The sequence below is a fragment of the Eucalyptus grandis genome, chromosome 10 (genome assembly GCF_016545825.1).
Source record: "Eucalyptus grandis isolate ANBG69807.140 chromosome 10, ASM1654582v1, whole genome shotgun sequence".
In the NCBI taxonomy this organism is placed as follows: domain Eukaryota; kingdom Viridiplantae; phylum Streptophyta; class Magnoliopsida; order Myrtales; family Myrtaceae; genus Eucalyptus; species Eucalyptus grandis.
The window spans coordinates 27,106,695-27,120,548 of NC_052621.1; the positions used below are offsets into that span (position 1 = coordinate 27,106,695).

The 13,854-nt window shown below is 43.2% G+C and overlaps 1 protein-coding gene across 1 annotated transcript; it reads right to left on the bottom strand.

The window, feature by feature from the left end:
* Nucleotides 1–4,526: 4,526 nt before the first annotated feature.
* On the bottom strand, nt 4,527–5,703 carry LOC104422536 (chitinase 2). The gene has a single exon (XM_010034883.3). It carries the CDS (start codon nt 5,566–5,568, stop codon nt 4,666–4,668), a length of 903 nt encoding a protein of 300 aa, XP_010033185.2. The 5' UTR covers nt 5,569–5,703; the 3' UTR covers nt 4,527–4,665.
* Nucleotides 5,704–13,854: the final 8,151 nt, after the last annotated feature.

Sequence of the window (13,854 nt, forward strand, 5' to 3'; positions counted from 1 at the left end):
GTGTTTCACAACCCTTGTTAGAGGCTCATCGACTACTACCGAGAAAAGAAGCAAAGAAGGAAGAAAAAAATTCAAAAAAATTCAAAAAAAGATTAAAATATTATTAAAAAATTTCCGAGTTAATGTTGCAGACCAAATTTTTTTGGATGGATTAAATGACACAATTACAAAAGGTTTATGACTGAATTGGTACAATTACAATAGAGTTATGACTTTATTAGCAATTCTCCCATTAATTTATGTGTTGATTAAAAAACAATAGTGCCAATTAAATAAATCTGTGGTATACCAAATATGTGACTATTGAATTTTGTTACTACTTGTTTACATGTAAAAACCTGAATTCTTTCAAAATGTACCAATATAACGTGTAAAATAGGACTCAATCTACTAATAATGTAAGTTCGAAAGCTTTAAGTCAACACTCGCATTAAGCTGTTTAATTTCAGAACCAATTTATGGATAATCGGGTAAAAATATTAAGAGAAAGTCATGATCTCAAGAGGCAGGACCGAAGCTCAAGCATTTCAGAGAATCTGAATAGCTTCATGACAGGATATGGCGGTGACCCAACATAGTTTTTGCCATTACAATCATTGATCATCTTACAGGAAATATCAACTCGGGTTATGAACATTACCGTGCATAAACGATAAAAAATAAAGATCTACTTCCGAAGCTAGAATTATCTCCAACAATGCAAAACGCATTTATGTAATGAAGGGAAATCATATTGTAATTACGGAATGAAAAAAAGATATAAATGATTTCCAAAAACTTTTAGTTTGTTTAATGTGGCCCCCAAACTAGGGGTGATCGATTCTTGAGTAATTTAGTTTTCACCTATAAATCAAGATCCAGACCAATTCCCTGCTCTCTAGAAATGTGAACCAGATTGTGGGGTTCTGGAACCCAAGTAGGTAAAATTTCCCTTGAGATCAATTGCCAGAGTCTAAAAAGTGGCCCTTGCTTAGAAAGCCAAGGGGAAAAATTTCCCTTTCCCATTCTTAAATTCCCAGGTCCAAGTGGGCGCTTCTACCCCTAAAACCAAGAACAGACCGAAATTTACCCATTCCAATTTTATGGAATCGGGAACTAGACCAGTGATATCGAGAACTACCTAGAATCAATTGGTTCCTTTTGCTCACCCATACCCTGAATTGTAACCCACCATGCCATATGATTTATGAACTTTTAATTTGTTCAATGTGATCTATCAACTTTTGGTAGAAATTCAATTTAGTTTCCAAACTATATGAACATGTTCAATATTGTCTTTAAATTTAAATTAATAAAATGACAAAATTTAATATTTTCATATAATTATGGGATTATGTTAAACATGTACCAAAAGTTTAAAGATCACATTGAATAAATTAATAATTCAATAAGTACATTACATATTAAACTAAAGTTCGAGAACTATAATGAAAAAATTAAAAGTTTAAAAATTACACTGTATATTAGACTAAAATTCAACAACTATTCGTGTCATTTTTCTTTGAAAATTACAATGATGAATTGAACGAGGGTTAGCTGGGGCGGTTGCTCTCCATGGCTGCTCGGTGCTTGGCATAATTAATTTTCATCGAACGAAATTTGTATTTGTGTAACTTCACATGAACTTTTTATATCCCATCCTCTCGTGCATTGAGTTAGGCATTGCAAGATCTTCTGTTTCGCCTGCCCCCGAACTGCATATTTCTATGCGCGCCGCTGTCAAGATGGATGTTACATATCCAAGTTCCAACGTGAACAACTGGAAAACCATATGAAATTGAAGTCCGATTAATGTCGGGATTTCGAGAGATTAAAAATTAGTCTCGGACTAACTAAAACGACAAGAAAAGAGAGAATATAAAAAAAATGAAAATGAAAAAAAAAATACGAGGGATTTCTCTATGAGTGGCCAAGTTGGGTCGTGCCCAACCGCAATCACCCCCGCGATTCACTCGGTCCAGAGGAAAGTCAATGGAGGTCGAAGCTACCACGAATACTGCCAATTGAAAGAAGCAATCAGACTCAAAAGGAGAGAACAGAGAACAGACATGACGTTGATGCCGACCTTTCCCCCTTTCACTTTTGCTCTCTCGCCATTGCATGAGAAGATAGCGAAAGAGACGAGAGAAAATGATGAAATGTGCACTAATGTTGTGTCAACAATGACCGTTGCAATAAACATATGTCTGTGTTGTTTATTAATTAGCATAAGGTTCCTCAAGCAATACTAAAAAAAAAAAAAAAAAAAAAACGAGAGAGAGAGCTTTTTACAAAAATAAATTTATTGATATGATGTTTTCGATCTTTCATTCATGTGTGTGTCGGGGTTTTCCCGACAGATAATCACAATATGTCAATTAGGTATAAAAAACAATTGAAAATGCATATTTTTGTCACATATGATATTGTCTTTTTAATCCTACTGTAATTACATTTATTAGAGAGAATTACTCGCAAGCAAAAATATAAAAATAAAATAAAGTTTCGCGTTTTGATAAAGTCAACTTTTAGCCTCCATAGTGTGAAAGGTTTGATGTTTTCCTCTCACTTTCCCCAATGGTCGGCATGAACGGTCTCGGTCATGCATATATCGCTACTCGCGGGCTCTTCGCACTCCCTAAAGTTTACCTTCTTTTTTTTTTTTTTTTTTTTTCATAAAATCCATGTAAAAGACAAAATTAAGAAGGAAAAAAAGGGAAAAAACAAAAACAAAAACATGTTAATTGGAGGCCGCCTGGCGCGCAATACATTTTCGCTTAGGGCCACCTGCACAGATGAAAGACATGGACTCGTGTCAATGAACGTTACGTGGCGTTTCACGGCCTTCTAGATAATCCAAGTTTTTTTTTTTTTTTTTGCCTGGATTATTAAGAAAGAAAAGAAAAGAAGCAACGTTAAAGAGGGGTCAACTCAAAGCATTGTCCTCATGTGTGTCGGTGATATGGCTAGAAAAATCCAGCAGAATCCCAACAAGCCTAGGCGATTCGCATAGATCTCTCGACTCCTGTGGAAGAGAAGGGGGGAGAGTACGCCAAAGAAAAATGGTCATTTTCAAAACGCACGTCGAAGACTTTCTGGGGCAATTGCGGTTTTCCTCATCCGATCTAGAAGGGCATCATTGGGTTTCGGAAAGCGGACTGACGATGTGAAGTGGGGCGGGCGATCGAGGATGGATGGAGATGAAGTCAGTTTCAAGCGCGTGTGCTCGGTAAAAGTAGGGGGAAAGATCGAAAATTAAGCCTCCGGATGCGACGGCAAAAGCACGGTTTAAATCTACTTGATGATCGCCCGCTGCTGGACTTTGAAGTCTTGGTTAGGATCTTAGGTCTTCTAAATGGTGGGGATCCACTTTGAAAAAGGATGCGATCGTGGGTCCGTTCGTCTTCTCTTCGCGTTCCATCTCTCCAGCCTCGTTCACGAGAATCTTCCGTGTCTCCAATTGACTTTTGGTCTTTCCACTGCATCGATTGAAGTCTCATCAAGACTCCAAACGCCAACCCTCCGTCCGTCCGTCTCATTCGCGATGAGGCTGAGCTTTCGGCTCAGGCACCGCCCCACCTTTTTGCACAGTCGTCGCGATCTACATGACCACACAACCCTCGTCGATCCGAGGTCTCGAGGTGACACCTTTTTGATTGGAGGTTTCGGTGGGTTGTCACCTCTATATGTCGAGGCTCTTCTCAATCAGAAGCGAACAGTTAGTGAACTATTACTGCGGATCAAATCAAAATTGGTCACTAGAAATACTGCTCTAGCGACCGACCGCTAGCTTAGAGGTTCAGTCGCAAGAGAAGGGCTTCTGTTGGGTCCAATGGTATATTTGTGTGCACTCGGAGCGTGGGAGGGTGAGGAATTATCATCACCTCCTAACCTACGGGACTTGGACTTTAGGGCGTCCGCCGATTGAAATTCCAAAGCCTGTCCGACCGTTGGGTTATCACGTCACCTTGATCACGTACCTCAAAAGTCCGAGGATCACTTGCTAAAGAGGCAAGAGGGGTTGGGAACCCCATCGATCTCTACCCGTCCAAGTCTACTTTAGCATGGGACTGAGACATTCCCCCGCCATTTCAAATATCTCTTCACGACCTCACCTAAATCTGAGGATTTCTACGTTCGTCCTCGTTAATGGTGAAACCACTGTTGGGCTATTGGCCCATCAAAACTACTAAACTTATTGTCCCATCCAACACATTTCGACCAAAAATCCAAGATTCCGTAAAGAGATTATGTTCAAGCAGAAAGCACCGCTGTCCAACAAATTAATCCATTCAAAATCTGTCATTTTCAAAACATATGCTTCTCTAGTGTCCATTACGATTTCTGTGGGCATGATTCGCCCGTTCTTTATCCCGGACGATTCATTCGTATAGTAGGGCCATGTTCTCCCCCAATCCCAGCTGAAGAGTACCCCATCCGAGGTCGGGATTCCGTGAGTAGGACACGAGATGTATGCGCCAACAGTAGAATCCCAAAAAACTAAAAAAATTGGAAAGGTCGCGATTATATCATCGATCGGCCCGTGGTGTCCTAGGTACAATATTTATATAACTGTTCACAAATTCATAGTATACATCAAACCACAGGAACGAGTACTGATAGTACAGCATGCAACGAACTCATACACAAAGCACACACGGACAGCTACGGAATACGGTGGTAACTCTAGCGAGAAATGGCGAGCAACGCCTGCGACTGCTTCTCGTACTTGAAGCCCTTGGCCATGGAGTCGTCGGCGCACAATGCGAAGATCCCGTGCAGCTTCCCCTGGCTCTTCAGCCCTTCGCACGCCGTGAAGAACCTGTCCTCCGGCGACAGCCTGCCGCTCCCGTCGCTGATGAAGCTCACCAGGACCTTCCCGCCTCCGTAATTCTGGCTCTGCTCTTCGAAGTAGCCAATGAACTGGGACACGCTCGTCCCCGCGTCGTACGCGTAGAACTGGAAGTTCACGTAGTCGATGAGCTGGCCGTACCTGCTCCACAGCGCCAGGTAAGGGCTCTGGACTGCGTCGTCGGTGTAGGGAGCGATGGACGCGAAGGAGATGACGCCATTGCTCTTGAGGGTGTTTGTCAGCCGGCCGATGCACCCGGTGAAGGTGTCGTGGTCGGCTTGGAAGCTCTCGTAGTCGATGTCGATGCCGTCGAGGTGGTACTGCTCGAGGATCGCGGTGAGAGAGGAGACGGCGTTGGAGACCCAGGAGTCGAGGTTGGACGGGGCGAAGTAGACGGTGCTGCCGTTGCCGACGGACGCTCCGCCGAGGCTCACGGCGACCTTGACCTTGGAGTTGCCAGACTTGATGGAGGCGACCTGGGCGGGGGTGAGGCTGTCGGTGTCCCAGAAGACGTTGAACCAGCCGTTTGTCGGGGACGGGGAGGAGTCGTAGTCAATGGCGAAGGAGAGGATGAAGTGGAACTCGACGCCTGGGTGGATCGGGACGTCGGAGAACTGGACGCCTTTGAACTCGGCTCCGATGTACTCTCGGTACAGGGTCGACAGCGCTCGAGGCGCGAAGGGGAGCAGAGGAAGGACTAGCTGAACGTCGAAGGGGAGCTTCTTGGACTGGCCCATTTCGTTTTCTTCATGTCTTCCTGTAATTCTTTTCTAAGGAAGAAGAATGAGTGAAAGATGTCCTGCTGATTGGACCTGGCACATGTCGTTTAGATGGTGTTTAGTGGTAATTTGTAGGGAGGATGAGACTAGGACAATGGGTGAGTAGGAGTGTGCCGTTTTAAGTCGTTTTGTCTTAATGAATCTATCGTTTTTGGAAGCTGCGTTGCGCGCGTGTTGGTTTGCTTTTCGTGGACGGGGAGGACAAGACTAGGTTAATTAAATTAATTAATTACTTTAAATGCTATAATTAAGTAGAGTTGATTTTTTTTTTTTTTTTGTGGGTCCTACTCTATTCCTACTCTACATTCACTCTCAGACTTTTGCACCGCCTCTTGCAGGCCGTGGAAATCAAAACCCATTCCTGAAAGTTACGCGTCACCACCCCATCCCTTCCTGAAAAGGTGGGGATTTGAACCCCTCACCTCTTTCTTCCGTGTTAGAAGGGTGGCCACTAAGGCGAATCACAGTGATTAGTAGAGTTGATTGCCCGTCGATTTGTTGGTATATTCTCACGCCTTGAATTTAACTTTGGAGGTTGTTTTTAATATTGGAACTAAGATACCTCGTCATTTCGATTGGCTCCAGCGATCGGATCTCGTTCATAATGAATTTTATATAAAGCGGTGGAATCCACAGACCAGGCCTTTTTCTTTAAGGTCGACCCGTGATTTGTGTAGACCCATTTTCATGGATGATGCGGTGGATGTATTTATTCGAACTGCAGATACGAACTCGACTTCTTCGATGGCTTCCCTTGTGATTGCACGAATTTCTATTACCGTGATTGGTTTGGTTAGTCGATTTAGCAGATGAGTCCATGTGATCGCTCGTTGATCACGGTCCACATTAGCAATGGATTTAATTTAGATTTGGCCTCATTGGCATTGAGGAGTGAACGAGACATTGTACAGTAATTTGTGCGTTGCCAAAGTTGACTGCTAAGCTCTCTCTGTACAGCTTCGGCATCAAGAAAATGATGGATTGGATCGAACGTCGTAACGTAGCAAGTCCCTCTCAGCCAGTTGGGACTTGCTCTGTTCTTTGAGCTCTGGTTTTTTGCTTGGACGTCTGACGAGCACCAGATTCTCGGCGGCTGATTTGTAGCAGTTCAGTCTGTAAAGTGATAGCATATTCCGATGAATAAACGAGGGCAAACATAAGCATGGCGAATGAAAAAAAGCAATCAGAATCGTTGCGAATTCTCCTTGGTGTCGCACTAAGAGTCGGGTAGGGACCAAAGTCTACTCTCCAGTTCGATAACAAGCTATTTAAGAAATTTTGCTAAATGAGAAGTAAACTTGAGACTTAACGCTTCTTGTGATATAAAATCTCAATAGAGTTTGCTACTTGGCCAACTCTTGAGATTACTATCAATGGTGATAGAAGAACATTTGGTTCCCTATCTACAGATTATTAGTAAATGGAGACTTCCTAATGAATGCAAGAAGTATAAGACTATAGCACATACTTACCTATGTCAACCCTTGCTTATTTATTGGAGACCGAGTCATCGTTACGTGGTCGACATGTAAACATTTTGTCCGAGATTAGCTAGATTCCAGTGAAAGTCGGTCGATCGCAAAAATAAAAGAATAAAAATAGCTCCATTGGATGATAGCAACCAAAGTTTATGAATATAATTGCAAAACCTCGCATAATATTAGAGGTGAGTATAATCTGGGTGAGCTATTTCTATCTTGGAATCAGGAACCATTCACTAAGGACTAGTTCCAAAAAGTTGGAATTGGAAATTGCTCTTTGGTTTCATGGACCCACTTGGGTCCGATTCTCGAGTGAGTCCATGGAACCGTGTTCTCAATCCCGATAAGATTGTATTCATCAATCAATGCCAAGGTGAATCTGATTTCTATGTGGGTACTTCTTTGCAAGATACGTATACTGATTTATATTTAGGATTGGTGTAAACCAGTTTGTTCAGTCTTTCATTGATCAAGGAAAAACAACCTTACCCATTGATGGCTATACCTTGGAAATATTAATGCGAGAATGCCTTTCAAATGGTATGGGTACATCAAATCAATTGCTAATCTCACATAGGCCTAAACAATGTATGCTCATAAAATGATTCCCTTTGTCCTTCAAATGAAGTCTAGACGAACTAAGAAATGAAACTCTACTCGCTCAATAAACGCATGAACGACGAGTTAATTGTTCAAATGATGAGTACTTGTGCATTTCGGTTGACATTTAATAGTCTTATGGTTTTATTAGTCCATAAATCTCAAAGGATATACCAAAGAAGGCCTTTGTATTTCAATTGATACAAGTTTTTTCTTTGATGAAGTACCACAACTAGTGGGAAGAATTTCTCATCATTTTGACTGAGCAACAGCCTATTGTGACAGATGCACCTTGTCCTTAGATATTTCTACCTTCAAGAAATCTAATTCCTTCAAGCTTGATTATCTTTATGAGGTCACTTGCCTCAATGAGAATGATAGGGTTTCAGCACTCAACTCCCTCTAATAAATCCATATTTTGCATTTTCAAAACCCCACTCTTTCTTTCCCATTCGTTCTGTTGGAAATATATCTTGAAGATTCCGATTCCGTGGATTAGTTTTGGTAAATAAGAAAATAGGAAAATAGAGATTCATTTATTATTTTTTCCTGTTTTATTCTTTTGTCTCTTACATTATAAATGTACAAGTGTAATCTAAATATACACAATGAATATACAGAGAAAAAGCTTTTCTCAAATCTCCATTTCACATTCTGTCATGGTATCAGAGCCGATGCTCCTGACCTAGCTTCCGCATACTCTTTGAATTGCCATCGTTCTTTTTTCTGGCCTGTTGTTGCATAATCTTTACCTGCGAAACAGCCCAGCAAAACGATTAGGAATTCAATTTTTTTGTGCCATGACGAAGAATGTTGAGAGTTCCTCAACAGAGGAGACACCTACCTCGATCCGTTGTATCTCTTGGCGGCGACCGAACCTCTGTTCATCCATCGAAGAAACCCTTTCGCACAATTGATTCCCGCGTCGGGCCACATCTCCGGCCCGATCCAGTGGCCTCCAACCTTTCCTCCAGATATGGACAGGTGTGGAATCGCACCCTTTTGGCCCGTTGCCGGGACAAGTATGGACCCAAAGACCCTTTTGGGCCGTCGCAGTCCGTAACGGGCCCCACCGAGACATCGGGCCGGACGAATTGCCGCTCGGGAACGGATTCATTCCGGTCGTGATCCGGATCTATCCGGGTTCGAATCCCTACCCGGATTTCAACCCGGATACACGCCGTCGGGTCGTGGATCCAGATCTATCCCGATTCGAATCCCTACCCGGATTTCAACCCGGATACGCGCCACCGGGTCGTGGAACCGGATCTATCCCGGGTCATGGGACGAATCCCTACCCGGGATTTCAACCCGGATATGCGCCGTTGTTTTTTCCGGTTGGCGGCGGCGGCCGGCTTGAACCCGGCGACCCTCTGTACACGTCGCCGGCCGATGGACTCGAATTGAAGCTCCTCGGGATGCAGCTTACCGGAGCAGAAAATTATGCGGCCTGGGCAAGGGATCTCCGGCGCACCCTTGTCACCAAGGACAAGGACGGCTTCCTCGACGGAGTCGTTCCTTTTCCGGCCGACGAACGTCTTCAACGGCAGTGGCGTAAGTGCAATCAACTGGTTCGCACATGGCTCGGGAACTGCCTCGCACCGGAAATCGCAGCCGGACTCCCACCAACCGAAGACTCCCGAACTCTCTGGGACAGCATCCGCGAGATGTACGGACGCCTTGACCGAGCGAAGCTGTTCACCGTCACCCAAGCCCTGTCGGGGTGAAGCGGGGAACCTCTCGGTTACCTCCTACTTCAACCGCCTCTCCGCCGCCTCTCCGCTCTATGGAATGAGCTTGAGGCCGCCGAAGAACGACTCGAAGGTCCCGAAGAAACCCTCCCAAGATAGAAAAATTAAAGAGAGGGAGAAAACGACGAGATTCTTACTCATTTTAAACGAATCCTTCTCAGCTTTCCGATCACAAATCCTCGCGATGGACCCTCCACCTCCGCTCGGCCGCATTTACCAGTTGGCCGTCCAAGAGGAGCATCATCGGATGGCCGCCGCTGGACATGCTCGGCCAGGCGAAGGACTGAGCTTGGCCGTTCTTCCCTCCGGCGATGCAACTCTCGGCGGAAACTCCACAGATCTGGAGAGAAAAATTGTGGCTGCGGCTGCGGCGAGGAGAACCGGAGGAAACCCTAAATCATTTCGATCTGACGGCTCGGATCTAAGATCTGGAATGGATGGCTGGGATCGCCGATCCAAGATGGACGACTCAGATAGACGCGCTGGATCTAACGGCTGGGATCTTAGCGCGGGAACGAACGGATGAGATCGGCTCGCTGGATCGGACGGCTGGGATCTCAGCACTGGAACGGACGGACGAGATCGACGCGTTGGATCGGACAGTCATCATCTATCCGCAGCTTCAACAGAATCGGACGGCTGGGATCGTGCCACGTCAGCAAGAAAGGTCAGTGGGCATAATTCCAGGTTTAAAAATAAATATTGCAGCTACTGTAAACGTCCACATCATACCATTGAGACCTGTTGGAAGCTGCATGGAAAGCCTAATGACAAGAAGAGAGAATCCATTATTTCCCAAGTTTTTGCACAAAGGCGGATGGATCATCTCACCAGATGATCACTCAAGAACAATATCGAATATTGTCCAAATGCTGGATCAACTCAAGACTAGCGATAAAAGTGCAGGATTCTCAGGTACTTTCCTATACAACAAGAATTCGTTTTTGGTTGATGTATGGATTATCGATTCAGGTGCTAGTGACCACATAGTATGCAACAAAATTTTTTTTTCGCACACATATAAAATGCCAAAATCCCCTATCACAGTGCGTCTTCCAAATGGGAACACCACAAATGTTACCCAAACAGGCACCGTTCATCTTGGTCCCAATTTAATCCTGAAAAATGTCCTATATATTCCAGAATTCAAATTCAATCTTTTGTCTGTCTCAAGAGTATGTGAGGATAACTCTTGCCATGCCACATTCAATTCCGACAATTGTCTTTTTCGGGACCATTCGGCGGCGAGTGATGGCCTTGGGTAGTGTGGTAGATGGAATCTATTTGGAACAATTCCCAAGAGATTTAGAGTTATTAAATAAGCATGTTTCTTGTAATGCTATCGGTTCAAATAAAAATCTCCTTTCTCATCAACGATTGGGTCACAGTGCTTCTTTTCCTCATCCAAAATGTCCAATATGTCCTTTAGCTAAACAATCTCGAGCACCTTTTCCGAAAAGTACATCTCGTGCAAAGATTCCTTTTCTTTACTTCATATGGACATTTGGGGACCTTATCATACTCTTCACCGTGATGGATCTCGAGTCTTCCTTACAATTGTTGATGATTACACTCGAGCCACATGGGTTTATCTTATGCAATCAAAAAGCCAAACTTTTGGTCATCTATCAAACTTTATTTCCATAATTAAAAATCAGTTTGGTAAATCTGTACAAAAAATTCGTACGGATAATGGGCGTGAATTTTTCACTTCTGATTGCAACATATTTCTCTCTTCCCATGGTATACTTCATGAAAGTTCCTGCACTTACACTCCGCAACAAAATGGAGTTGTTGAGCGCAAACATAGGCATCTGTTGGAAGTTGCTCGTGCTCTAAAATATCAAGCTTCCATTCGAAGATTTTTGGGGAGATTGTGTGGTCACGGCCGGCTTACTTGATCAATCGCATGCCAACTCGAATTCTTAATGGTAGGACCCCTTTTGAGATGCTTTACAACAAACAACCTGATAATAATCATCTTAAAGTATTTGGTTGTTTATGCTATACAACAAATGTGGGTCCTCGAGATAAAATGGGCCCTCGAGCCACTCGGTGCGTCTTTATGGGATATTCTTCTTTTCAGAAAGGATATCGAGTTATGGAGATCTCTACATGGACCTTTTTCATTAGCAGGGATGTTGTATTCCATGAAGACATATTTCCTTTTGAGGAAACGGTTTCTTCATCACAGTCCTCTTTACCATCAGGACACGACAGACTATTTTTGTCCGATGACTCTTTGTCCTCAGCACGAGGGTGTCTTATTGCACTACGACCACCCATATCATCAGGACCACCTTCGTCTGCATCAATGGAATTATCACCTTCAGAAGCAACTTCGCCAGGATTATCTGAGGACATTTCCCAATCTCCTATAACAACTTGTTTGCTTCACCAATTCTCCCGAATCATCGGATCCTCCAACACAAATCCTTGAGCCGCCTCGTCGATCCGGAAGGCACACTCGTCCACCTACATGGACAAAGGATTACATATGTTCTGCAAGAAGTTCTTCAGGTACACAATATCCCATTGGCTCATATGTATCGTTTAATCAGTTATCGCCAGGACATATGTGTTGTATAAGTCGCATATCTGAAGAACGAGAACCATTCTCCTTCGCTGAGGTGGCACGAGACCCTAGATGGCAACATGCGATGGAATCCGAACTTACTGCTTTAATGGAGAATCACACATGGGATATTGTCCCTTTGCCGCCAAGACGGAAACCGATTGGCTGCAAATGGGTTTACAAGATCAAATTCAAGGCAGATGGCTCTATTGAGCGCTATAAAGCTCGATTAGTTGCCAAGGGATTCACTTAAAAGAAGGTTTTGATTACCATGAGACTTTTTCTCCAAGTAGCTAAAGAAGTCACGGCACGTTCCTTCTTATCCGTTGCAGCCATACGAAATTGGTCTCTCCATCAGATGGATGTGCATAATGCTTTTCTCCACGGTGATCTCGATGAAGAAATCTACATGGATATTCCTCAAGGATTACGCAGACAGGGGGAGTCTCGGGTATGTCGTCTTCGCAAATCCTTATATGGATTAAAATAGGCATCTAGACAATGGTATGCCAAATTCACTGCTGCACTAACCAATGCAGGTTTTGAGCATTCTAAGTATGATTATGCCCTGTTTACACGTACTACAAAAGCATCATCAATTTATCTGTTGATATATGTTGATGACATACTTGTCATGGGAAATAATGACTCTGATGTCGCCAAGTTCAAAAGATATTTACACTCCACCTTTCACATCAAAGATTTGGGATCACCAAAATATTTTCTTGGCATTGAGATTGCTCGGTCCAATGAAGGAATTTGCCTCAGTCAAAGGAAATTCATCTTGGAGATTGTTTCAAGGTGTCTATCGGGATGTAAACCAAGTAGTCATTCCAGTTGAGCGAGAATGTCAAATTGACGACGCATGAATATGACATAAGTTCTTCTTCAAACATTAAGGACTCGGTGCTCAAAGATCCTTCAGAATACCAGCGACTTGTCGGAAAGTTGATATATCTTACAATGACAAGACCTGACATATCATATGCCGTACAAATACTCAGCCAGTTCATGCATATGCCAAAGCAATCACATATGGATGCGGCATTGAAGGTTGTGAAGTATCTAAAGGGATGTCCAGGCCTTGGTATACTTCTATCTCGTGACGCAATATGAAGATGACAGCTTTTGCGACACGGATTATGCCACTGTCCAATGACCAGAGATCTATTACCGGTTTTCGCATAAAGCTGGGAAAGTCATTGATTTCTTGGAAGACAAAGAAACAGTCAACTGTCTCACTATCATCCGCAGAATCGGAGTATCGGGCCATGGCAAAGGCCACCTGTGAAATAGTCTGGATACGAGGACTACTCATGGATCTCGGAATACAAATCAATGGATCGACTGAATTGTTTTGTGATAATGATGCTGCACTCAAATTAGCGGCAAATCCAGTCTTTCATGAAAGAACAAAACACATAGAAGTGGATTGTCATTTCACTCGGGATAGGATCAAAGATGGAGTCCCTGGTGACAAAAGGAATCGGAACAACGGAGCAACCCGCGAGCACGTCTTTACTAAAGCGTTATGTCGGAAACAGCATATATATCTATTGAGCAAGCTTGGTATCCTTGACATCTACAGGCCACCAGCTTGAGGGGAGTGTTGGAAATATATCTTGAAGATTCCGATTCCGTGGATTAGTTTTGGTAAATAAAAAAATAGGAAAATAGAGATTCATTTATTATTTTTTCCTGTTTTATTCTTTTTTGTCTCTTACATTATAAATGTACAAGTGTAATCTAAATATACACAATGAATATACAGAGAAAAAGCTTTTCTCAAATCTCCATTTCACATTCTGTCACGTTCCATTAAAAAACTCATCCAACA

Coding starts and splice junctions, on each gene's coding strand:
- LOC104422536 (XM_010034883.3), bottom strand. CDS start 5,568: ATGGGCCAGTCCAAGAAGCTCCCCTTCGACGTTCAGCTAGTCCTTCCT.